The sequence below is a fragment of the Canis lupus genome, chromosome 6, assembly GCF_003254725.2.
Source record: "Canis lupus dingo isolate Sandy chromosome 6, ASM325472v2, whole genome shotgun sequence".
Lineage (NCBI taxonomy): Eukaryota > Metazoa > Chordata > Mammalia > Carnivora > Canidae > Canis > Canis lupus.
In genome coordinates this window covers 25,285,659-25,312,468 of record NC_064248.1, presented here as the reverse complement: position 1 = coordinate 25,312,468, position 26,810 = coordinate 25,285,659, and the positions used below count along the sequence as shown (strand labels likewise).

The following is a 26,810-nucleotide window of genomic DNA, read 5'->3' as shown; positions in this document are numbered from 1 at the left end:
TGTGCTTAGCATGAAGTCTGCATGAGATCCTCTATTCTCTCCTTCTTGGTCTCACCCCCCTGGATTGTGTGTGTGCGCTCTCTCAAGTAAACAAAATCTTAACAAAACAAAACAAAAAAAACCACGAAAGGGTCTTTCTTTTTTTTTTTTTGAGGGTCTTTCTAAAAGGACCCCCCCCCACACACACACACCTGGTTTCCCCTATTTTTCCAGAGGGTGGGGGGTGGCTTTTACCTTTTGGAACAATTTCCCTTACAAGTTGTGCTATCCTGTGTTCTGCTAACTTTCCTGTTTGGCTGGTGCAGGAAATCCCCCAGATCACATTCTTTTCCAGACCATGAAAGACTAGGAAAGGTTCTCTTCTGACCTTGTATTCACCCTCGTGTTATCCTGAGTTTTTAATTTTGGGTGGCGGGGGGAGCAAGGTGAGTGGTGACAGACTGGGCTGAGTCAAGAGCCTGGAATCTGTCATCATCTTCAGTAAAAACTTCCTTTCTTCAGTTCCCCCACCCTGCAAAGCATACTTTTGACCTACTGCTGAACTAAACTAAAAAGGCTGTGATGGACTTTGAAGGCATTATGCTAAGTGAAATAAGTCAGGTAGAGAAAGACAAATACTGTATGATCTCATTTATGTGTGGAATCTAAAACCAAACCAAACCCAAACTCACAGGAAAAGAGATCTGACTTCTTGTTACCAGGGACATAAACTTATAGTTACAGGATACATCAGACCTAGGGATATAACGTACACATGATGACTACAGCTAACACTGCTGTGTGATATATAGGAAAGTTGTTAAGAGTAGATCCCAAAAGTTCTCATCACAATAATTTTTTTTTTCCTTTTCTTTTTACTGTATCTGTATGGGAAGATGGGTGTTGGCTGAACCTATTGTAGTAACCATTTCACCATATACGTAAATCAAACCATCCCGCCCTATGCCATAACTTATCCAGGGCTGTATGGCAATTATTTTTCAATAAAACTGGGGGGAATAAACGATGGCCAGGAACAGGATGTGTTTTTGAAACTTTAGATTCTGTCCTTGGAGCACAATGGCCTTGTGTTCTTCCCCAGTAGATCCGTGATACCAGGGCCATAGTGGTGCTCAGTGGGTTTTGGTGTCATGGATCACCACACATTGAAGTTTGCTGCATTCAAAAAGTCTGTCTAGGTATGTAAAGCTATCCTGACTTTCTCTTTCATTTTTTGCAGTGAAATGCAAAATGGAGGATGAGGAGGAGGTTGTACCTAAGACTCCACCATCTTAACCACCGGTGGGACCTTTCCCAATTGGAGCTTCCATGACCCTACATGAGGAAAATGTACAAATTATGCTTCCTCTCTTGATTTTTTAAAGGATAGATTTGGTGCCTGTGAATATGGAATTTTTTCTACACGAGATAGGATTTGTGGCAAACATGCTTTAGTGCGTATAATTTATCACAGGAGAGCACTCATCTTACTTCCTGCATTATCTCCAGATTTTATTCTTTTATCCAGTATTATTTCTTCAGTACTTCAGGAATATTCTTCTACACTAAGTGTCATTACAATGTACAGTGAGCTCTAGTTCCAAGAGATGGTGAAGTGCTAATTTAGGTACCAGTTTCCCATCTCTGGCTGCCTTTGGAAAGATGGATACTTAAATTTAAGTCCCAAACTTCTGCAGTGGGTTTTATCTGGTGAGTATTCTTTTCATAAAAAAGGCATATTGGCTACGACCATTTCCAAAGGAGATGGACTCTTAACTCTGATTTCTGATTGCAAATCCAACAAGTTGAGACACTTAAGCCCAGACAACAATAACAGACAAAGGACTTTGGTTGTCAAGTCCCCAAAGTATTATGGAAAGCCCCCCATTTGATGGAAAAGCTAACTTATTACCCTCATTTGTTCTGTGGTTTGCTGTTAACCAGGGCTATCCCGTTCAAAATGCCACAGACTTAGCCTCCAGGCAGATCCAAAAGCCAAGTAGTTACGCTGGGTTGTTTTGACAAGCTACCACACATCTTAAGTAAATAGTAAAGCCTTTATTTTTGTGTTAAGAACAGCATTTTGAAAATAAAACCTATCTGCCCATGCTTTACAACCTTTAAATTTGTAATATTTATATACAGTCATTTATGGTACACATTGATTGTCTTGAAATTTCTTTAACGATTTTTTTAATAAGTATGCAACAGTCAGCCAGGGGAGAATAAAGGTACATTATAAAACACACATTAATACATTTAATAAATATATATTATCTATCAAAAACGAGCTTTAGCTCTTCATCAATTAATAAAAAGCACCTGCTGAGAACTCTTGTAAGCTGGTATAATCATTGCATCATTGGATTATAAAAGCCACAACGCTCCCTTTCAGTTTGGGGTTTAACTCAGCATTGGCCAACCTAGAAGACCATCCCAAGTTTACACGCGTTCAGTGGGCCCCTGACAGACTCTGTGCTAAAAGCACGGGATCCCCAGATTTTCCCACTTTGTCAGTTCTCCGAGCTGGTTCCCTCACTCCCCATTCCCCCCTATCCAGTAGAGAAATTCAGGATAGAATTTCTACTAAACTTTCTATTAAATTTCTATTAACTTTCTATTAAAAGGAGGGGACAGGAGTGGCTGTTATAGTCCCAAAGTGATTTTAATAACCGGACACAGAAAGACTTGTGCTTAACAATTAGGTATTTTGATCACAGATGCTCTCCTTCCAGGTCATTTTCCCTCAACAAGTGTTGTTGACATAAACAAATCTTAAACAGAGGTGCCGTTTGATTTTGTTATTTAAAGTTTGCTCCGTGAGGGCAGCTGGCGGCCACAGTCTCTTGGCAAAGAGGTCCCTTTGTACCCTTCAGGTGGAGTCATTAGTAAATACCCATTCTCTGCTCTCTGCCCTCACTCCCCACCTTGGCCCCATTGGGAGGGCATCCAGCCCACTCTCAACTTTAAAGCCAAAATAAGACAAAACCCAGAAGCACAATAACGTATCAGAGATTTAAAAAGAGAGAGTGGAGGGGGGGAGGATATCTCATTAAAGTGAGGTTTCCCACGGCTCAAAGCTGGTTCCATCTTTATGTTGGTGAAACGTTACTTTCCCCCTGTAGCCATGCCATTTACGCGGTGCTCACCTTATCGGCCCGGACCACCAAGAACTGAGAGAGAAAACGATCAGGTGAATTTGCTCCCTTCTGCAAGGGCGGGGGAGCTCTTGCAGACAGAATCACTGATGGGATCAGAGAGCTCCAAAGGACTCCAGAGAGCGGGGGTAAGCAACCATTTCCTGGCACGAGAATGTGTATTGCTGTCGTTTGTCATTGAACTGGACCGAGGTGTTTGGAGGTTTCTGTATTTTCAGAATACTGGGTCTGCATGCAACCACCCCCATCCCTACCCCAGGTCTTAGCGTCTTTGCCTCCCTCCCATCCCCAGTACTCCAGGTTTCCAGTCCACCAACAACACTCCTCAAGAGAGGATTGGAATCTGGTTCTCTAGAAGCAAGCACATGCTCTGGGCAGGGGCGGGGGCTGTTTCCCAAAGGTCAGGTAGGGGTGGCATTCTGGTGCCATGCTTTATCTTCCTCATGCGTGGCAACACAAGGAAATGCGCTAGCTGGAAGGAAAACTCGAAGGAAGGCCACACAGGGATGGCCAAATTGGTCTCGTTGTACCCCACAGCTCTGCAAGGTTGCGGGCGATGGGGGAAGGGGGTTTGTGGCGAGGACGGGACACAGCAGAGACTAGGGCCTTGAGAAAAATCAGAAGGTTTATTAAAACAGCTCAGACATATTGGCTTATGAAGAGGTCAGTTCCCCCCCAACAAACACTAACCTTTTTCATTTTCTTTAAAGGTTAAAGGCTTATGGGTTGTTTTATAGAAAAAGCAATATAGTCATTAGAGTATATGCCAAAGGACTCACCCTCATTTATACATTTCATGCCGTCAGGTTCAAACTCTTTGCTTTGAATCACTGCTAGTGATTATGCTGGCCAAACAGTGCAGAGAATATGGGGGCTTTTAATGGCCGAGATGTTCGAAATGCCAAATAACAAAGGAATGACTTGCTTAGGACAGATGGAAACCATGACAGAAACAATGGGCTTTGAAGAGAACCATTTTCATGGAACTTACAGAAAACCAAGTCAAAACATGTCCCACGTACCCTCCAAAAGCAGCAAGAGCCCCTCGAGTGCTCCCTTCTCCCCCCAGAACTTGCACTCTGTCAATGTATAACATCCAAGAACTCACTGCATGCTAGGCAGCAGAGTGTCATCTCTCCCCTGGGATGCCGTGCCACATGACATCATCATGGAAAATCTGCTGTGGCACTGCCTTCTGGCCTGCCAAACCCGGGGCGGGGGCTGTAAGCTGATGGCCCATCTGAGCTTTTGCAATGAACGTGGGAGAAAACATGGGAAAGGGCTCAGGGGAGCATTGGCAAGTGGAGAGAGCTCATCAAGCGAGAGAGACTGCTGCCCCAAGCAGGAATATCGCTATGGCTCCACCAAGGAGGGAGGTGGGCGTGCTTCCCTGCCGCAGACCTGCAGCAGGAGGCCCATAGAGGGAACAGTTGTAGGTCACCACTTTCTAAATGTGATGGCCACTTCGACTCGCAGATAGCCTTTTCTTCGTTGGCACACGCCAGGCAGGGTCCCTCCACCACTACTGGCTGTAAAGCTCACCCATGATTCGGTTGGGACTCACCTTGGAATCCCACCCACAACTCCTTAACTGCTCCTGACCCCCTTGAAATGTGCAAACCAACAGGCAAGTTGGTGGCAAAGTCTCTATTAGCCCTCTCAATGAAACAGCATCCCCAAGAGGCCACCTGGGGTCCAGCACTTGCTGGGGGGGCAGTGGTGTGGGTACCTCCATACTCAGCCAACACCAGCCTGGCCCACCGGTTGTGAATTTGGTTCTGTTCGACCCTCAGAGGATGAAACAGTCTTCCCAGCCACATTTTCAAGTGAGCCTAATACTATTTGCAATTAGCTTTGCTTTAGTTTGCAGGGATTGAGGTTGGTTTGGTATTATGTGTGCGTGCGTGTGTGTGTATGTGTGTGTGTGTGTGTGTGTGGCAGAGGGACAGGAGGGCAGTCGGTGTTAGCTTTTCGGTTCAGCAGTGTTCACATTTACACGAAATCCCCTTGTGTAGGATTTCTAGATCTCCCGGCTGTGAGGCAGCCTTGTTCGGCTACTGTTACTGATTTCTCCCTCAAGAAAGACACAGCCAGGGAATAAAATCGGTAAGAGAGATTCTTATTCTCTGGAACTTAAAAGTCTTTCACCAGAGGTGTCTTCCAGTGTAACTTGGCGGAGCAGTTGGGATCTGGAAACAAGGATAACACACTAAAAACTTTGTGCTTTGCAAAGTCAACATCAGAAACCAATTCGTTAACAACGTGCCAAAGATAAGTTCCCTTGCTTTTTTCATAACAGGCTGAATAATTCCCAAGAAAAGCAGCAACCACTGTGTGTCGCGCTGCTCAGTTCTTGGGAAGGCCATGTCCCTTCATCTGTAATCGCACACCCCAAATGAATGTTTCCTCACTTGGACACCCACTTTGCCTTCTATGGTCAGGGTGCTTTTATACCTACTGGCCTTAAAGAGACCAGGAGGGCCTAAGAGTGATTGATGGGGCCCTTTTCTCACATTATTTATTATAACACACAGGCCAAATGCTTTCGAGTCAGGCTTTTCTTGGCACCCAACAATAAAACAGCCCAAGGGATGGCAGGGGGTTTTCAGAAAGCAAATCTGTGAGTCTATTTGTCTTTGAGGCTGTTCCAAACCAGTGCAAACCAATGCCTCGCATACCATTCAAAAGACCAGGAAAAAAACCCAAATTCCCTCCAGAGATCAAAAAGACCATCCCCAACTTACATTAAAAAGAAGAAAAGAAAAAGAAAAAAAGCTCAGGTTGAGTTATGGAATTGGCACATGATAGAAGAATGGAAGTCCAATTTACATGTGTAAACTGGCTTATGCGTTGTTTCTGAAAGAAGCATGTAGCTATGTTTGGAAATTAAATGTGGGAATGACAGTGTGTCTTTGGATTGCTGGAGAAACAAAATGATGTAATTGCACGGAGGCAAAATGTAAACAATGACAATTCTGCTGAAGGTCTGTTTGGCATCAGATAGTAAAACCTGTTTTTGTGCTCACAGGAGAGAAATGATAATCACTCTCCTTCTTAAGAAATCTTTTAAAGAGTGGAGGTGGGGGAACCCGGTACCCAGCTGGGGCACAGAGCCGGGGTTGGGAGGCTGGGGGTGGGTATGCTAGGTTGGATGTCAGCAAAATCTGCCAGCATTTCACAACTCTGGGCTTTTCCTACAAGTCACCTACCAGGGAGGGGGGTGGGTGGGCATTTTCTGCAAAATGAAAGCCAGAGAACTCACTGGGTACAAGAGCCCCAAGACATAGGAACTCTTTGCAACGAATCCACAGATGGTTAACTAAGTATAGGTGGATCTTCTGTGCGTGGAGAACAGGGGGTAGAGAAGGAAAAAAAAATGGAAGCAGTGCATGCATTCTAGCTGCAAGGGGGTGTCAACTACAACCGGTGTGTTTGCAACGCCCGAAAGCAGCCTCCACAGAGCAGTCTGTCCCCCGTTGAAGCTGCCCCCCAACACTGACCACTCTTGGGCTTCAGGCCATAACATCACCTCTTGATACTTACAGTCCCTCCATTGAGCACAACGGCCATCTCAGTGGGCTGATAGACATTGCTTCTAAACGGAGCGCTCGGTCTGTTTCCCAAGCTGCCATTGCGAAATCCCGCCGTTCGGAGAGCTGAGGGAGGGAGGAGGCAGCAACACAACACCCCCAAAAAAACACAAAACACACACACACAACAACAAAAAAAACAACCCACAATTTTGTTTTCTTCCCCTGAATCAACACTATGCCCCCCAGCACACACTCTGCACCCCCCTTCCCCGCACCCCTCCCCATTGTCACAAGCCAGATTCAAAACAAAAGTCACAAAGGGGCTTTGTTCTCTGGCTCTCTTGGAGCATGACCCATCTCAGTGGTGTTGGGAAGTTTGTAGAATCCAGGGCACAGGCTGCTGGGGTGGGGGGCAGGGTTGAGCCTCTACTTCTCCTCCGCCACTCACCCCCTCCCTGCAGCCCCTGCAGGCCCCGGGGGCGGGGGGGGGGGGAGGGGGGGGCGGTGTGGGGGACAGAGAAGCACCTCTGCAAGCCTCAAAGCTCTCCTCTCTCAGCATACCAGGTCATTCGTGTCAAGTTCAACATCACACTGTTCAACCCTATTCACCACTTCTGGATACACAGAGGCAGACAACCCTAGGAATGTGGACAGAGTACACGACAGAGGCCGTCTTCATGGGAGGGTGACCGGAAAGACAACCCAGGGACTCCCACCACCCGGGGAAGGGCATTTCTGAACAGGAAAAAAGAGACAGCTGTAGCAAAGATGGGAGACTATGTCAGCACTTTTTAACGAACCTAAGAAAGGTGGGTGGCTCAGGGGGTTAAGTATCTGTCTGCCTTAGGCTCAGGTCATGATCCTGGAGTCCCCAGAGCCTCTTGTGGGGCTCTCTGCTCGGCGGGCAGTCCCCTTCTGTCTCCCCACTCCATCTCTTGCTCTCTCTCTCAAATAAAATCTTAAAAAAAAAAAAAGGTGGGTAAATAGTGTTTCTTATTTGCTGTGTGTTTTTAGAAGTCTAAATTTCCGTTTTTTGTAAAGAAAACCCAAATTACACAAAAAGAGCTGGAGGAAACAAATGCATACTGCTAAGTGAAAGAAGCCAGTCTGTAAAAGCTATAGGCTGTGTGTGATTCCAACTACGATATTCTGCGAAAGGCAAAAGAACAGAGACAGTAAAAAGATGAATGACTGGGTAGGGATGGGGGTAGGGACGGTGGTGAGGAATAGGCTGGAGGACAGGGCATTTTTAGGGCAGCAACTACTCTTTATGATACTAGAATGGTACACGGCCAACATTATAGAACTGTACAAACAGAAGAGAATGAGCTTTAAAATGTAAATTTTGGACTTGAGTTAATAATACCATTATCAATACCGAATCACCAACTGTAACAAATGTACTACTAATGCAAGCTGTTAAGAGTAGGGGCATGTGGGAACTCCCTGTAGCTTCTGCTTAATTTTTCTGGAAAACTAAAATTGCTCTAAAAAAAATAGTCCATTAAAAACTAATACAGAATGCAGGAGCACTCCAAAAACAAAAGTCCATCTCATTTGTGACACGGACTCTCTATTATTTTCATTCTCATGAAGGCACTAATCTTGCTTTGCTAGGAAAAGACTCACTTAAAAGTCTTTTCTGAAGAGGGGTGCCTGGGTGGCTCAGTCGGTTGAGCGGCTGGACTCCTGATTTCGGCTCAGGTCATGACCTCAGGGTTATGGGATCGAGCCCTGTGTGAAGCCCCTGTGTGAAGCCCCATGGCACAGCAGCCTCCTGGCTCCACACTCAGCAAGGAGTCTGCCTGTCCATCTCCCGCTGTGCCTCCTCCAGCTCATAAGTCCTCTCTCTAACAAACAAACAAATAAATCTTAAAAAAAGGAAAAAAAGTCTTCTCTACAGAGAGTCATTTTTCGGGCTGAAAAGTAGAAGAGAGCTTGGGATTTTTATTTTACTTGAGGCAGGAACCAAAGTCACCTTAGTAATAGAGTGAACCTTTGCAGATAGCTGGCCAGCAGCTAGGCCAGCTTATACTTCTACTGCTTATACAGAGTGTGAGAAGTCCTTCATGTATTTTTTTTAAAGATTATTTATTTATTCATGAGAGACAGACAGAGAGAGAGGCAGAGACACAGGAGAGGGAGAAGTAGGCTCCCTGCAGGGAGCCCAATGCGGGACTCGATCCCATGACCCCAGGATCACACCCACAGCCGAAGTCAGATGCTCAACCACTGAGCCATTCAGGTGCCCCAGTCTTTCATGTATTAACTCATTTAATTTTCATAGCATGATAGGGTCATTATTTCCATTTTATACAGGGCACAGAGAGATTAAGTTACTAGCCCAAGGTCACACAGCTGTAAAGAAGCAAAACCAGCATTCAAACCCAGGCAGAGAATCTGTGTTCTTACGCTATACTGGCTTCAGATACTGTTTTTAACTATCACACTTACTTAGAAGCAACTTGAGAGGTTTTTTTGTTTTTGTTTTTGTTTTTAAGATTTATTCATGAGAGACACAGAGAGGCAGAGATATAGGCAGAGGGAGAAGCAGGCTTCCTGCTGGGAGCCTGGTGCGGGACTTGATTTGAGGACCCTAAGATCACAACCTGAGCCAAAGGCAGATGCTCAACCACTGAGCCATCCAGGCACCCCAGAAGCAACTTGAGTTTAACTGACATTCAGAGAGGGGCAGCTCAGCCCAAGCTGGACCAGAGAAACTGAGGCAGGGTGAGGAATGAATGTTTCCAGATGTAGGTAAACCTCTTTTGCTTTAGCAGCTCCATCCAAGCTTTCAAGCAGCTCATTATGCATGAGCTGAGCAAGGAGACACCTTTCCCTGGAAGTAGAGAAAGGGGAGCCAGGGAATGGCACCAGGGGCCAGAGGAGGTAGTTCATGGATTTTTAATAGTCTCAAATCCTAGCCTGCTTGAAGAGAGAACACTAAATAGCACTGCTTTCCTTAAAATGCAGAGACCAGGCCAGCTGTGGTGGAGGAATGTGACCCCAACACATTTTCCTCAAAGAAACAAAGGTTGGACTCTCCTCTCTACCGGCCATCTGTGGGGTGCCTTGGCCCCAAGGGCTCCCCTGTGTAGTGGTTATTTGTGGTTCTCTGCTGGTCAACATCCCTCCCACATTCTGAGGCCCCTGAGGGAAGGGTAGGCTATGACTGCCTTCCACCCTGGCCTGAGGTTAGCATATGATTTCAACCTGGCCAATCAGGTCCAATCAGAGCCAACTCTGGGATTTTTGCTTAAGTATCCTGGGAAATGTTCCTCTTTTCCACAGGGATTCTATGTAAGCCTAGGGTTGTGGGCTGCCACTAACAGGGCCAAGAGATGGAGAAAGATCTAGTTATCACTCAAGCCTCCTTGGTCTAATTAATGCTTCCCGTAGCCCAATCCCCAGTACATTTATTTGTTGTTTTGTTTTTGCTTAAGCCAGGTCAAATCAGATGTTTTATTACTTGCAACCTCCAGTGCCTTACCTAACACCCTACTCTGACCTAGGTCAGCGGTGAGAGGCAAGCAGGGCTCATCCGGAAGAGTGTCACCACAGGAGTCTAAGTTTATAGGGGGAATGCTAGCCTTCTCCTATCCAGACTCTGCAAGTGAGGCTAGATTGGCCCTCCCCTCAAAGCTGATCCAGGGCCTTCTACCAGGTCACTAAGAGTCAAGAGTTTAAATAGCCCTGAGTCCTAAGGAGATCTGAAACCCCAAATGCTCCAAAAGAAAGAACACTTTTCTTTACTGCTCCTTTGGAAGGTGAACATTTAATATGCTTTGTTAACGCTTTCCAAGATGTGATCTGAGGTGCTATATCCTTTGGTACATTTTAATTTTTTATCACATACCTCATGCCTTATGATAACTTTTATTAATAAGCAGGAGGTTGATGAAGTGGTATGTACCTGGGGTCTCATTTGGGGGTTGGGGGAGGAAATCTGGAAGCAAAGGCCACTGGGGCTTGACTGAGCCACAGGCCACCTGGGAATGCCCTTCCCATCTCTTGAAGATGTCAGGGATCTACTCTCAAGGGAAGAGGCCCAAAAAGCTGGCTGGCTAAAATGCAAAAGAAACAGAGCCAACTGTAACTCCTGGGCAAGGCCCCCAGTGGGGCCTGGTTCCCTAAAATACAAGCTGGCTGAGGTCAGCACCAAAGAAATAACAGCTGTTCTCACAATGGCAAGGGAGCATGCCCAGATGTTCCCCAGCCAGCAAAGCAACAGTTTCTAGAACAAGGGCAATCCCTAGCCGGGATGCCAAATTAGCCTCCGTGAGCTTTCTGAGGGAAAGGCCCACCTGTCTGGTCCCATGTGAATTTTGGTGGGGACACGTTTGGGATGATCCAAAACAGGGCTATTAAAGTCTGATAACATCCAAGGTTGGTGAAGAAATGGGGCTCTCCTACAGTTATTAAGTGGTGTGGGGGCAGTATATTAGTTTAACTTTTAGAGGGGGCTGCTGGCAGTCTATACATCAAGATTTCAAGATGCAGGCTCTTACACGTGTCTAGGAATTTTTTTTTTCCCAAGAAGTTAATTGATCAAGGGCACAAAGATGAATGTTCACTGCAGCTCTGCTTATACAGAAGGCCAAAAACAAGTGGAATATTCACCAGCGGAGGATCAGAAAAATAAATTATTGTGCCCAAGGAAAGCTCTGCATCATGAAAAGGATACCAGAACTCTGTAGTCGCTGACCTGGAGAGGCCTCAATCCATGATACAATATTGCTTTAAGCAAACACTGCAGAGCAGTACTTAGATCAGTGGTTACATCGTCAAGTCACTTGGTGAGCTCAAAAGACCTAAACCCAAACAGATTTAGTCAGAACCGGGATGGGGGGTAGGCACTGGTAAATTTTTTTTATGCTGCCCAAGTGATTTTTTTTCCTCCAAGTGATTCTAACGTATAGTTTGGTTAAGTACAGCTCTATGGGTTTGGTGTGTGTGTGTGTCTGTGTGTGTGTGAGAGAGAGAGAGAGAGAGAGAGGAAGAGAGGGAGACAGGTAGAGAGACTATGTGTGCTCACCAAGAGATGTCTGGCAAGATGGGCACAAACAGCAGTAACTGCCTTTGGGCAAATGGGATTCTGAGCAATTTTTGTTATTTTTACTTGCTGAAACGTCTACGTGATTATTATAGCTATTGTCATCAAAAGGGAAGGATAAAAGCTATTTTTATTTTGGAAAAGAAAGGGGACAGAAAGACAACTTACTTGGCTTTGGAATGTGCCACAGTGTGAAATAGCTGGGGGCGTGGGGCACCTCTAGATGCCCCGATCACCCAGCGTGCCAGCCCTGGTACTGCTGGTACTGACCTGGGTCCTAGATAACTTTCATCTCTGGATCTTATGTGGATAGAACATACTGGCTGCATTGTCACAAGAAAAGATGCATGTAGGGAAAACCAACTTTCCCCCCTCCCTGCTTTTAAGAGTGTGAGCTTAAACAAGTTGCCTGATACCGCCTAGACCTTGGTTTCCTGCTCTGCAGGAAATGAATGGAACTGATAAACCCTGTCTCCTCAATGCACAAAGTTGTTCTGAACATCTGTGAGACAAGGGTCACTAAAGTGCTTTGGGAAGAGGTAAGTAATTCTGTGGTAGACTAATCAAGCATCAGGGCTCTGGAATGAGCCTGTGAGGGCTCAAGCCCTGGCTTTGCCTCTTAGGTAAGATGCATAGCCCTTCTGTGCCTCAGTTTTCTATCTGCAAAATGGACTTTAATGGGTTATTGTAGGGATTAAATGAGATTAGCCACTAAAATGTTCAGAATGGTAACCGGTCCATGGTAAGCACTTATGAAAGGTTAGTCATCCTTACTTTTGAAGACCCTACTACTTTGGTAGTTATAGCATCCCCATTTCACTGCAAGTAAACTAGACCATCAGGTTTAATACCAAGGATTCTTAACCTCCAGGGGGTCACAGACAGCTTTCAGAGTCTGATGAAGTGATAGACAAAAATCCTGCAGTGAGTATACAAAAATGCACACCCATTTCAGAAGTTCCTACTACCTTTTAGGTCCAGGGGGAGTCCAAGGGTCTCATATAGAGAGGACCCTATTCCAGGGGGAGCCAGGGAAGAGGTGGCTCCACCAGACCCCAGGAACCAGCCAGACTCCTGACCTCTGCTCATGACATTCCCTGGAGGGCCCTCTGGGCTCACAGTGATGACTCCATCCTGACCCCCCTTGTCCTGGCAACATGGGGAGCCAGCGCCACCAAAGCTGATGCTCATTCTTGTTAAATCCTTTGACAAACATGGGCTTGCTGGCCTGGGACTTTCTAACAAGAACGATACAGCTCTGATAAAGACCACACCAGGGTTTCTAGCCTCATCCACAGTTGAGGCCATTGGTGTTCCCTACTGCTGGTCTGGTCGGGAGCTGGAGGTACAGAGGAAACTGGGCACATCCAGGTGGGGAGGGCTCCGGGTGGCCTTTGAGGATCTGATGCCTCGATGTGCTTCTCCCTGCCTGCAGGGGACAGGTAGGGTACACTCAGCACTCAACCCAGGAAGGTGGACTCCGCAGTCATGTCTGGCCAGTGAACACTGCCCAGCTGCCTGGGTGAGCATCACTGAAAGGGGACCCTGACCATTTGGAATGGACCATCTCCTAGCTGTATGTCTTTGGCAAGTTACTGAACCTCTTAGAGTCTCCATTTATTCATCTATAAGATGGGGATAATATCAGGACCTACCTCACTGGGTACAGCAAGGGAAGTTAAGGACTTAGAATAATACCTGGCACACAGGGGCGCTCAATAAACAACAGCTAAGTAATCAGTACTACTCCTGCTGTGGCTACTACTACTATTAATGTGGTCATTATTAGAGCCCCTGATCTATCTTCAGGCAACTGAGAAAAGGCGATTTTATTTAATCTCAAATGCTGGGAACCTAGCAGACTCACTTGAAGTAATGACTCGAAGAGATACTTCTGAAGCATCTAAAGCAGGGGCTTCGAGTGCCTGCACCACATCCTCTAAGCTCACCTCTGAATCCTGCTGCAGGGGTATCAGACAGTCCTGGGTACCCAGACAGCTGTCACCTCTAGTGTCCAGCAAGTCTCTCAGAAGCCAAGAGAACTTATTTGGCCAGGGTAATGGGGGATGTGGCAATGAGAGCGAGAGACAAAGGACATACATGACAGTGGGTGACTGAGGAGTTGGTGGCAAATGCCGCAGGCTCCTGATCTGAAAGATCAAGTCTGAGGCTTGTTCTACACGCATCCCTGTCAGGTCCAAGCTCCAGCTTACTACAGCAGTCACCAACCCACTGATGTACTTGTTGGTTGTTTCTGGCTTCCTGGTCTCATTATCCCTCCCCTTTCCTTTGCAGGGAACACCTCCCAGGTAAGCCAGCTGCACCCAAGTCTCAGGCTTTGCTTTCAGGGGAACCCAACCAAGACACACATCCAGCATGCCAGGTCCTGGGAACCCAACCAAGACACACATTCAGCATGCCAGATCCCTCAGTATGTTACCTCTCACAACAGCGTTAGAGGTGCATTCTCTCATTATTTCTCTTTTACAGATGGGAAGAACTGAGGCTCAGAGAGGTAGAGCAATTTGCTCAAAGCCATACATCTAGGAAGTACAGAGGCTGGATTTGAGTCTGGGAATCTGACTCCAGGGATCAATTCATACACACCTAATGGCGGAGGTGGGGAGGAGACACAAGCGTTGCCCCCAGTATGCCCTGCATCCATCTAGGACCTGGACTACAAACTCAAACACTTCTAGGTAGCAGGGAATTAATGGTAATATGTTATAGCAGCCGGGTTGGGGAGCAATAGGGGAGTGGTGGGGAGTGTGGTAAACACAAAATGGATCCCCACCTAAAGGAACGGCCGCTTGGCCTGTTCCATAATTTGGCTATTATAAACAATGCTGCAGTAAACATAAGGGTGCATATATCCCTTCAAATTAGCATTTTCACATTCTTTGGGTAAATAGCCAGGAGTGCAATTACTGGATCATAGGGTAGTTCTATTTTTAATTTTTTGAGGAACCTCCATACTGTCTACCACAGTGGCAGCCCAAGTGTACATCAATAGATGAATAGCTAAAGAAAACTTGGTATATGTATCATGGAATATTATTCAGCCTTAAACAAGAATGAAATCTTGCCATTTGCAACAACATGGGTGGATCTACAGAAGGATCTATAATGCTAAGCAAAATAAGCCGGTCAGAGAAAGACAAATAATGTAATGATATAAAGACGTAATGATTTCACTCATATGTGGAATTTAAGAAACAAAACAAAGGGGGCTGGGTGGGGGGAGACAACCCAAAAAACAGATTCTTAACTATAGACAACAGATGGGTTACGAGCTGAGAGGAGGCTGGGGATAGGGGTGGATGGGTGAAATAGGTGATGAGGATTAAGAATACACTTACACTGATGAGCACTGAGTAATATATGGAGCTGTTGAATCACTAGATTGTACCCCTGAAACTAATATAACACTGCACGTTAACTACACCAGAATTAAAATTAAAACTAACAAACAAACAAAAAGAGCAGCTACAACTCCTGAGCGGCAGCACCTTCCAGCCTACACTGGTTCAGATCAGCTCTAGACAATCGCAGCCGGGTGGGAATGTCAACCCACCATTGCCAGAGCTGACTTTTCCAAAGAGGTGAGAAATCTGGAGTTTTATATTACATTAGTTGCCAACTGATAGGAAGAAATGCTAAATAAAAATCCACCCCTGGGCCAGTGATAGCGCAGAGGCCAATGTTTGTGGGCTCCAATCTGCCAGGACTGCCCCGGGAGGACGGATCCCCACTAGAGAGAAAGAAGGGAGGCCTTTGGGGGCACATGGGCCCGGAGCCTAACCCAGCAGGGTGACGACCGTGTTACCTGCATTGTGTTCATCCATCGAGAAGGCTTTGTTCTCCATGTAGGTCCGTGGCAGCTGCACGTCCTCCTCAAACGCTGTCTCCCGCATTCTCGGCTGCGAGGTGTCGAAGTAGTTGGGCGTGTTCTCCTGTGGGGCTGGTAGGATGGTGCAGTGGATTTCGGGGATGGCGTGGAAGATGACGAAGACCCAGCCGCTGGCCACCAGCGTGATGGCCAAGGTGGGGTCGCCCCAGGCGTCTCCCTGCCGCAGCTCGGCGTTGCCAAAGAGGTACATGGTCATCCAGGCCACCCAGATGAGCACAGAGAGGAAGGCTGTGACCAGGATGCAGGCCCCGTTCTGCTTCCATTTCTTGAACTTGCCGCACAGCGTGAAGAGCGCCAGCCCCAGGGTGGCCACCAGCAGTACCATGTCGTAGATGAGGGCCATCACGAAGTCCATGGGCTCGTAAGCACAGGCCGGCTTTGCGTCGCGCAGAACAGTCAGCACCAGCCACTCGATGGCGATGATCACCTGCACCAGCATCAGGCACAGCGCCACACCAACCAGCTGCCAGCCCGAGGGGCTCTTGCCGTGGCGCACCAGCCTCCGCACGCGCCACGCCTGGCTCAGCAGGCAGGAGAAGCAGAGCGCGAAGAGGACGCCCCAGAGGAACCGGCGCACCGAGCAGATAGTCTCGTCTTCCCGGATGATGAAGGCAAATGTCAGCCCGAAGAGGCCCAGGGTCCCCAGAAGGAAGAGGAAGTGGAGGCCCACGGGGTCCTTCTTCTCCTTGTCCTTGATAAATGGTAGCCGCACCAGCAGGATGAGCATCAGGAGCAGCGTGATCAGGGCGCCTGCCCCAGCCACCGCCTCCACCACGATGCCCCAGATGGTGTCCAGGTCGCACAGGGACACGTACTGAGGGAGGAGATCCAGTCCACAGCCCCGGGATGTGCTGGCGTTCTCAGAGGCCCCGGAGGCGATCACAAAGAGTAGGAGGAAGGCGAGCACCTTGTGGGTTCTCATCTTTCTCTCTGGCACCAGAAATGTTCCAGAATATTGAGGAGGGGGGGGGTTGGGAGGGGGGTTTGGAGGGAGAAAAAGATTGATTCAGTGTAAGATTTCCCACTTTGCTGACTTTAAGACCCACCTCATTTGGAACCTGCTGGCCCACAAGGCACATTTGACAGATCAGAAAAAGGCACCCCTTTCTCCAGACAGCACAGCCCCTGGGGCTGTGAAAGAGGGGGGGCTGGGAAGGGGGTGGTGGTACAGGACCCTGATTTCAGCTCCCATCTGCAGCCTTGATCTGGCACAGTCAACAATCATGAATCATCACTGCTAGTGACTGGTGAAGAGGGTGAGAGAGAGATTCACTCTGTATACTCTTTTGTATTCGTTGATTTTTATATTCTGTGCTACGTCTGACCTCTTCAAACATAAGGGAATGGAAACAAAACTGAAGAGTTATAGCTATGAGCCCAGCACTGTGCTGAGAATGGTATGCACTGCCTCTTTCCAGCCTCTTGATGGTAACGGCTTAATATTTACCTATGACTCACTCTAAGCCAGGCACCGGGCACATCCAGTCCTTACACTGGTGACAAAACAGGGTCTCCAGGAGGTCAGGACACTTAACCAAGGTCATACCACCCAGCTCCTAGAAGCATACCCTCATTTCAAACACAGTGTATCCAAAATGAATTATCATCCTGGGTTCTCCGTTTCCCTCGCCCCTCAGACCTCCTCCAAAGACCTCCAGAGAAACCATCCTCACGGCACCCTCTACCTCTCCCAGGGCGCCTGCAGGATCCCCCTTGGCACTCTTTCAGGCCCCCATGAAAGCTGGACTCCACACAGCAGCCATGGCAAATGGGCTTAACCCAAGTCTCATCTTACCCCTCCTCCTCCCTCTGCTTGAGCTTTCCCAACCGGTTGCTTGGAAAACTGTTCCTCACCCCCACCTAATGTCACCCTCTCAGGCCTTGGCCAAGGTCACAGCTCCATTCCTCTTCACCAGAGCCTCCTGTCTCTCTCTCTCTCTCTCTCTCTCTCTCTCTCTTTCTTTCTTTCTTTGTTCTAATAGTTTTTTCTTTTTTCTTGCCTCTTTACTTTGTTTCTCCCATTCCCTTCTTGCTCTTTTCCCTGTGTTTCTCCACGGCAAGATGCAGGAGGACAGGGACACCATTAAGTTCATCAGGGTCAACCAGGGTTTCTCAACCTTGGAGTCTTTGCTGTGAGGGGCTGTCCTGTGCATTGTAGGATGTTCGGCAGTACCCACGGCCTCTATCCACTAGATGCCCATGGCACACCCACTCCCCCAACCTAAAAATGTGACAACCCCAAAATCTTTTGACACTGCCAAATGTCCCCTGGGGAGGGAGGGCATGCAAATTCATCAGGACAGCGCCACTGGTGTAGACTCCAGCAGTAGCACACAGTGCTGGCACAAAGTGGATGCTTAGTAAATGCTGAATGAATGAGAGGCTTATTCACTAGGACTCTTTCCTCTACCCCACTGCCACCAGCTCTTGCTTTTGAACGGAGCCTGGCCTTCAGAAAGCTATGGCCTACACAGCTCCGCTCTGATGCCTGTTTCCAGGCAGCTCAAGCTGGACCTATTGTCTTAGCTCCACCCCTGTGTGAGGTTGTAACCAGCCACATCCAGGCAGCTCCAGCTTATCCCTGGGGCTTCCTTAAGTAAATGCAGTATCGACCACCTCTCTCTTTCTCTCTCTCTCTCTGCTCCTTTACGGGATCCCAGGAGCAGCTCTGATCCTGCCTTGGCTGTGAAGCCATTGAGTGGGATAAATTATTGATGCCGCCAAATGAGAAGGAGCCTTGTGCTATAGGGATCGTCACCTTTGCCTATAGATGAGGGAAGGCAGGTTCAGGACAGAAGGCATCTGGCAAGAGGTGCTTAAGTATGCATCCCAGTATTCTACTCAAGCAAATTAGGGGTAAGGATGCACTCTAGATGTTGGCAGTCAGACTCCTGGTCCAGTCACTATTCACCCTGCCAATTAGCTTCCCTTTTTTGGATTAAGCCAGTTTGAGCTGGGTTTGTGTTACTTGCCAACAAAGAAATCCTATTATTCCTTCCACATCATGGGGCCTCCTTCTTCCAGGATGTCCTCCCTGCCCAATGTCCAGGCATGCAGATGCAACCAATAGCAGTCAGGAGCTTTAGTGGGATCCAGTTGTCTCTTGTGGATCATTATCATTGTTAAGGATGGCCAGGAGGTGACGACAGCCACCCCACTCTACAAAACAATGTCGAGGATGATCAAGAGGGCTACAGACTGCCTCACAGAATGAAGCTGAGACTGGCTCATCTAGGATTTCTGAGGGAATTCAGAATTGCCCTCCAGAGTTTTCTACCCCTGCCAGAGGGACAATGACAGTAACTGGCTCATAATGCTTACCTCGCTGTAGGCATACTTTCATTTACTTCATATATATTAATGCCTTTTCTGCAGTGACACTATGAGGCAAGTACTCTTACCATCTCCATTTTTTAGTAAATAAAACATAGAGATCAGCTGGCTTGTTCGAGGTCACACAGCTAGAAAGTGGTGGAGCCAGGGGGCAAACAATTGTACTATTGTTACCTGGGCCCTTACTACAGACCAGGACTTTGGAAATGTCACCTGGTGAGTGAGCCCTTTGCTGGCCAGTCTGTCTTAAACAAGGTCCTTCCTGTCCCCATTATGCTCTACACCAGTACTTTTGATTTTTGTCTTTGTAGCGTTTGCCACAATTGCCAGATATTTTATTACCCTTTTGGACTCTTCCCCCGCTCTCCCATGTCCAGGGTTTTGTCTGTCTTGTTCTGCACTAACTTGCTAGTGCCTGGCTCATGGGCAGGGCTTACAACCCAGCTGCTAAACAAATGGATTGATAAAAACGGTCTCGCCCCTCCTGTTACCCCAGAAGGGCAGATGTTCTGGTTGTGGTCTTTTTTTTCTAAAAGGTTTTATTTAGGGGATCCCTGGGTGGCTCAGTGGTTTTGCGCCTGCCTTTGGCCCGGGCGCGATCCTGGAGTCCTGGGATCGAGTCCCGCGACGGGCTCCCGGCATGGAGCCTGCTTCTCCCTCTGCCTGTGTCTCTGCCTCTCTCTCTCTCTCTCTCATAAATAAATAAAAATAAATCTTAAAAAAAATAAAGGTTTTATTTATTTATTCATGAGAGACACACACACAGAGAGAGGCAGAGACACAGGCAGAGAGAAGCAGGCTCCATGCAGGGAGCCCAACGTGGACTTGATCCCGGGACTCCAGGATCACACTCTGGGGTGAGGGCAAACCACTGAGCAACCCAGGGATCCCCCAGCCACCCAGGGATCGATCCCCTGGTTGCGGTCTTATGGAGGAAAGAACTGACTGACTGGTTTAAGTCAAAGTTTGATCCTCAGGCCGCCAACAGCAGCAGCGTCACTAGATACTCGGACTCTCATGGGGAGGGGGGTGGAGGCCTAGCCCCCTGGGTTTCAGCAAGCCCTGCAGCAAACTCCAAGTGTGCTCAGATGCTTGGGCACACCGAGGTTCGAGAAGCTTGGACATAGGCAGCAGGGGTGGCCAGGAGCCATGGCCCCAGTGAGTTCACCTCACCAGCCCTGCCAGAGACCCAGCAGGAGGCATCCACTGTCAGGTCAGCCCCATCCAGCCGGGTGGGCCACTTGGTGCTCCCTCCCACCAAAAGAGCAGTTCTTCAGGAATCCCTAACTGAACAATGCCAGATTAGAGGTTTCAAGTCAGCCGCAGGCAAGGCTGATTGGGTCGGGATGAATATATGGCAACAAACCCATGGGATGTAGGCGTGCGGCTCCTCAAAAGGAGGAATGAACAAATGTGAACGAATGCACAAGCCTCGGCTCACATACTAATTACCTTTGCTGCCAGGCAGGCTCCCAGAAATGTGACTCATTCAGAGGCTCTTAAATACGCTATCTCCTTCTCTCCCTCTCTCCCTCTCTCCCTCTCTCCTGATCCCCTGTCTACACCACCCCCCCCCCTCCCTGTCCCTGCCGCAGAGGGGCCAGAAGCCTCCGGCAGGTGGAGGAGCAGCACGCTCCATTTCTCCACGAGCTGGGGCCTGCAGAGGCTGGAAAAAATGCAGGCAAGTTTCCTTGTGTGAGGACAGTGCTGCCTGCCCAAAGGCCACACGCAGGCCTAGTTCTCCCAGCCCCGCTCCTCATCAAGCAGGGTGAACTTCTGAGCGGGATCTTTGGGTTTCAAGTTCTGCCCCCGCCACCTGCCAGCAGCACTTTGTGACGCTGGGCAGCTGAGTTAACCTTTCTTGCCTCAGTTTCCTCATCTGCAAAACAGGGGTGTTAGCGGCACCCCTCATTGTTGTGAGGATTAAAATAATAGGTTTTAGGACAGTGGATGACACAGGGCAAGCACTTATATAAGCTGTCTGTTAAATAAATAGAAATGACTGGCAAACATTCCCTCGTCAGAGGTTATGAACTTTGCTGACTGCTTTTCCAGGAGGAGCAGTTGCCATGGAGATGGGGTGGGAAGGGGGCTCACCCAGATGTTTGTCCAACACTGGTTTCCAGCTTCCCCCATCACAGCAACCAAAGAGATCCCTGAGGTGGTGCGAAAGGGAGATGCCCTGGGTGGTAGTCTGCCCTGGGAGGCTCTAAACTCACCTGATCCCAAAGCAGGTGCTCTAAGTGGAAGCCTCACTATGAAGATGGTTTTCCCACGGGAAACCCAGGCCAGCCTGGGGGCCCTGAAACTGGGTATTCCTGTCAAGAAGTCAGAGCCAGAACACCCAGAGACCAGACGCTGGCCATTCTCTTGGGAACCAGTGTCCTCATCTACCCACTACCCAGAAAAGAGATGCGAGATGTATAAAATCACTCCAAACACCATTTTGCCCAGCCTCGCTTCAGTGGCTCCTAGCAGGGCTCTAAGGACGCCTCTACCTCAGTGTCCCTTTGCCGTGCCCAGATCAGAGGCATCTTAAACCTATCTTCTCTAACGACGTGGAAGAGATGCTAGAACCTGGAAGGGAAAGAAAAAAAAAAAAAAAAGCAGGTGGGGTAGGGGCTTTCCTACTCCTGGGCAGTCAGTAGTTCGGTACCTGGATGAATGCCGGGCACAGAATTTACACTTCTATCCGTCTCCTCTAGAGTGGAAGACCTCAGTGGGAGTGAAGCCAGACATAACTATGTGACATGCGGCATTACTTAACCTCCCTGACCCTCAGTCTCTTCCTCTATAAAAGAGAAAGATAGTGCCGCCTTCCAAAGCCAGTGTGAAAAGTGCATGAAAAATACTCCGCAAGGTGCTTGGCACACTGGGAGTATGGGATCCCTGTTTATTAGGAAGACAATTATGATTCCATGGTCCTTCCTGTTGGGAAAATGAGAGGTGAGGCAGCTTGGCCAGAGGCGCACTGGAATTCCCAGGCCAAGCTGGGACTAGGACTCCCAACTCCTGACCTGAGGCCCTTACATGATACCTCTGGTTTGAGCCCTCACCCCATGTCTGGAAGAAGGCCAGGATGAAGCTGTGGAGCCAATCTCCCCACGCACCCCAGCATTACACTCCGTCCCAGCCTACTCCCGTTATAGCCGACGGTGCATTTCCTGCTCTGCAAGATCAAACTGTTACAAGGTTTCCTGACATTAAGCTCTTTCCCAGACCCACAATCTCACCCTCTGATATCTTTTCCAAGTGACACCATCTCATAACCTTCATTTCTCAATGCTGCCCGGACCACCAGCCTATTTGGGGGCCCTTGAATTTAATAATCCTCCTAGGTTAGTAAACAGGGTTGCCAGAACACAAGCTCCAAGATCCATGAATATGGAAAGCAGCTCCAATCCTGTAAATAAAAGCAATCATTTAAATGCAAATTGCATCCTTGGCTGTCCGTTCAGGGGTGGATGGTTCCTCTTGGGCTGTAATTCGGAGAAGAAAATGTGACTAACTCAGAACCCCCAGGAAGCTCTGCTGTGAAGTGCTTATAGGGCCAAGGGCTCTGGGAGGGGGCCCCTTAAAGTGGACAAGAACTGCCTCAAAGTGGGATGTGAATTTTAAAACCTCAGCTGCTCCTCCAGTGGGCTCACAGGAAAGGACAGGCTCAGAGCGGTCCCCACAGGCCAGAGAGAGCCCCTCGGAGGCTCCCGGCGCCTTGCCATCCCCAGAGGCAAAATGAAAGGGGAGCTGCTTTCAGTCTCTGTGTTGAGGTCAGGAGGAGCTTTTAAAACTCCAATCCTTTGGCTTCCCACTTAAAATCCTCCGAGGGTTCACTGGCCCAAGGAGAATAAAACCTAAACTCCTTTCCCCGGCCCAAAGATTGGGATCCGGCTGGTCCTATCATCCTTTCCCACCCACCCCCTCCACATCTGCCTCAAGCTCCAGCCACAATGGCCTTTGTTCAGTTCTAAACTCATTCCCACCTCTAAGCCCTACACTTGCGGTGGTCCTCCAAGACCTCCCAGAGGTGGGCCCTCCATCTTGCCAGGCTCCCCAAAAATGTCACTCCTGAGAACGGTCTCTCCTACAGAAGCCAACCCTCATCACTGTATTGGACATCCTCCCGTGTTATTTGCCTGGCAGCCCTTACCCCAATTAGAAGTTATATCTACTTACTATTTATTTACTTATTTAGTTATTCACTTGCTCACCCACCTGGCCCCGGCCTGGAGAGCGGGGGGCTTGTCCGTTTTCTACACTGTAGTGCCCCAGCTTCACTTCTGTGGCTGGTACACGGCCGCAAAGACCAAGTTCAGCAATAAGGAGTCGGAGCTTCTCTAACATGACTGCTTGTCTTGCTGCCTGCCCCAAATGGCGACTTCTTTCCCCTTGCATTTTTCTCCTTCTCAACTCAGCTGACCCCTTTTCAGACTCAGAGCAGGGAACACACAGAAAACCCTTCACTCCAAGGCCTAGATACAAAACCGGCCGCGGGGAGGGCTCCCGCCCCACAGATGATGATTTGCATTCTATTTACATGCTATTTGCATGCAGCTTAACTCGAAGTCAAAACCCACCCAGGGCCCCCACCCCACCGAGGAAACTTCTGAATCAAGGTTCCTTGGCTGAAGTTCCCGTGGCTTTTGTGCCTCACTTTCCCCCTCACTTCTCTCGTCTTTTCGAGGACCCCCGGTTCCTCCCCCTGGGCTCTGCTCAAGTACCCCCCATCCTGGCGCAGCTGGGCAGCCAGTGTGGCGCGTGGGCCGGGGCCCCGGGCAGGGACGCCGCTGCCCGCCACACTCCAGGGGCCTTTGTCCGCGCTCCAAGGAGCCGCCCCCTTCGCGAACGGGGAACGAGTTGGGAGGCGGGGGGCGGGGGGCGGGGGGGCTGGCTAGGCCTGGGTGTGACAGCGGGGGCCAGGGGACGAACTCGCGAGCCGCGCTGGGGCCGTCCTCTACCGCAAGGTCGGCGCCCCGCTCCCCCGGGGCCCAGGCGGGTGCCGGCGTTGGGGACCCCGGGATGTGCGGGGCTGGGAGCCCGCGTCCCGCAAGGGCAGCGAAGGCACCACTGCACGGGCTAGTCCTCAGCCCCAGCCAGCCGCTCGCCATTGTATGCAGCCGTCCCTCGGCCCCAGGTCTCCGCTCGGCCGCCCTCCACCCCCTCCTCCCCGCCCCGCGCGCTGCTCGCTCCTCGTCCCGTAGTGCGCAGGCACCGCCGGCTGCAAGCCTGGCCCCCGGCCCCTGCGGCAGGTGCCGCCGCTCACCCCCAGAGCCCGGCCCCCGTGAGCAGGCTCCGTCTGCCCTGCGGTCAGCCCCCACGGGCGGAGCACGCGGCCCCGGACCTGCCCGCGGCTCTCCGCACGAGTCACCGGGTGCGGCTGGACTCCCTCGCGCTACTCCCAGCTGTCCTTTACCTGTGGTCGCCCCCAGACCCTGCTCTGAGACTCCGATCTCCACCTGGTCCGGGTAGCCAGCACCCTCCCCCGCAACCCCGGCTTAGAGGTCTCCAGCCCTCCCCTCCCCCGCCCGCCCTCTGCGGCTCCTCTCCCGCCGCACTGTGGTTCCCCCCTCCTCGATCTCCCGTCTCCCTCAGCCGACTGACCCCCTGGGTGGGGGGGGGGGGCGCTTAGAAGGGCCCAAGAAGCGGACTCCCCAATCCTCCCAAGTCCACGGCGGGAAAAGTTTGTGGGGTCCTAGCAGCGCCCTCCACCCCATCGGCGCGGCTCGCACTCACCGACCCCCGCGGCTTCGCAGCGCCGACGCTCCTGTTGGTCCTTGGCCTCAAGTCACATCTCTGCAGCGCGGCCGCGGCCCCCGCCCCGCGCGCGCCCGCCCGCCCGCCGGTCCCCGCTCACTGCATCGCCCTCGAGAGCCGCTGCCGCGCGAGGCGCCCCCTGGCCCGGCCCGCGCCGCTGCAGCCGCCGCGACCCGCCCCCTGCTGGCCCCGCCCTGCTGGCCCCGCCCCTGCCACCCCCGGGGCATCCGGCCCCGCCCCCCGCCCCGGCCCCGCGCGCGGGTCTTCGCGGCCCCCGGCGGCAACTGCGCAGCGTCTCTCCACCCGCTCAGTCCTCTCCCTCCTTTCAGGGAGCGCTGAGACGACCTCTTTTCAGGGTCCCAAATTTGGAGACACTTCCCCCACATTCACAGTGCACCCGTAAGCGGTCCAGACGCACCGGACATCTCCCCAAGTTGATTCGTTTGCAAGGACACACACACACACACGAGGGATACTCCCACGAGTGTCCTAGTACAGGACACTCTCCAAAGCGGGTTCACGAGCAGTGACTTCCCCTCACCGTACACGCACCGGGTCCTGCACGCAGAGGATCCCGCGGCTTGGCCTCCTCTAGCGAGTGTCCACCTGGGCACGTTCCGCTCCCCCCACCCCGCCCCAACTTGTCACTGTCCCTTTGCACACACCGCTCAACGCTCGAGCCCTTGGCTACCCCAAATATACAGGTTCACACGGTGCATCTTTCACCTGGGTCCCTACGCAGAACCTCCAGCACCAACGCGGCACACATCACCCACGTATGCACAGGTCCACTACTACTCCCTTGGGCGGTACACACCAGCCCCCCGGGGCCACGGGCCTGGCGCTCCGCAGACGCCCACGGTGCAGCCCGGATGCACGCCCACCCGACGGCTGCAGCTCTGGCTTGAAGGCGGCGGAGTGGGGGGAGGGGGGGCGGGGGGGCGGGGGGGTCCCAGGCAGCCTCGCTCCTCCACACTGAGTCTGGCTTCTGGTCCACCTGGCTGTCCCGGATCAGCATCGCCCAGATGGGGCCTGGAGCTGCTGCACCCACCGCGTTGGTTCCCTCGTTGACTCAGACTTTCAAGCTCCCTCCAAACCCAGAACTTTGAGAACCCGCTCCCCCACCCCCCCATTCTGGTTTCTGAGAGTGAGATCACCTCCCTCCACTCCATCGCAATCCTACAAGACATGACAGGGATGTGACCCCTGCTCCCTACCTCCCTGCAGCGGGGCGGGGATAAAGAGGCAGGAAGGTGGGTTGCATATTCCCTTCTGGGGGGTAATTGTATGCCCTGATCTTTGAAGACCACAGACCTTTCAGAAATTTTCATCATTTCCCAGCGAGCCTCTCAGTTCCTGCCCACACAAGCCGATTTTCTCCTGGTCAGGTCGCGGACACATCCCCGCGAACAACTTTTATTATTTTTAAGGAAAAATGGAAGGGAAAGGCAGAAAAATTTCCCTGTTTTATCTGCTGACGTATCCTCAACGCCTAGAACAATGCCTGGCATACAGTGGGCGATCATGAAATATTTACAGGAAGACACCTCTTCAGCGTTCCCGCCGGATTGCGTAATTGGAAAATGGATAGGCATTGCCACCTGGTGGTACCTGTGGGAACTGACGCCGAGATCCTTTCCTGTGTCAACGTGGGCAAGTTCACCTTTCTAAGCGTCAGTTTCTTGCAAAATTCAAGATGAAGATGACATTAGTAGTACATGCCTGTTGGGGTTGTTGTGCAGATTAATCACATAATAAATGCAAATTGATTCATGTAGAATCTGGCATGTGGAGTTATATACACTTATATACAGTTGTATTCCCCTTCCTCTTTCAGGCTTGTTTTCCAGAGGGACTCTCACCGACGTGATCAGTTTAGCTTTGGGTGAGGCTGTTGAGTGACAGGTGAATGCCCACCCCCCACCTTGTTCAAGGAGTCATGGATAGTCATCATCATCATCTTGGTACCGTTTGTAGTGCTACTGTGTGCCAGGTGCTGTTCTAAGAGCTTTATATTCTTTAAAATACTTAATCCTCCCAGTAATCCTCTAGGCCAGGTATTATTATTCACCCCATGTTACAGATGGAGACGT

General features: G+C 50.1%; 2 protein-coding genes across 6 annotated transcripts in view; one reads left to right on the top strand and one right to left on the bottom strand.

Annotated features, from left to right (window-relative positions):
• IQCK (IQ motif containing K) overlaps window positions 1-2,311 on the top strand; it is a 129,085-nt gene extending 126,774 nt beyond the window's left edge. For all 4 annotated transcript variants that reach the window (XR_003123963.3, XR_003123962.3, XM_025416371.3 and 1 more), the window contains one exon: window positions 1,220-2,311. Coding sequence is in view for 1 of the 4 variants with exons in the window: in XM_025416371.3 (XP_025272156.1) it covers window positions 1,220-1,275 (56 nt within the window). In the remaining 3 variants the exon portion in view is untranslated. The remainder of the gene's footprint in view (window positions 1-1,219) is intronic.
• A 1,433-nt stretch (window positions 2,312-3,744) lies between these two features.
• GPRC5B (G protein-coupled receptor class C group 5 member B) lies at window positions 3,745-24,855 on the bottom strand. 2 transcript variants are annotated; one of them, XM_035717457.2, is made up of 4 exons: window positions 24,697-24,855; window positions 15,550-16,563; window positions 6,681-6,793; window positions 3,745-5,346 (listed from the first exon to the last, which is right to left on the bottom strand). In XM_035717457.2, the coding sequence occupies exons 2-4, from the start codon at window positions 16,553-16,555 to the stop codon at window positions 5,257-5,259; spliced, it is 1,209 nt and encodes a 402-aa protein (XP_035573350.1). In that variant the 5' UTR covers window positions 16,556-16,563; window positions 24,697-24,855; the 3' UTR covers window positions 3,745-5,256. The 2 variants fall into 2 exon arrangements, with proteins under 2 accessions (XP_035573350.1, XP_025272154.1); XM_025416369.3 differs by having other exon boundaries at window positions 3,745-5,326.
• Window positions 24,856-26,810: the final 1,955 nt, after the last annotated feature.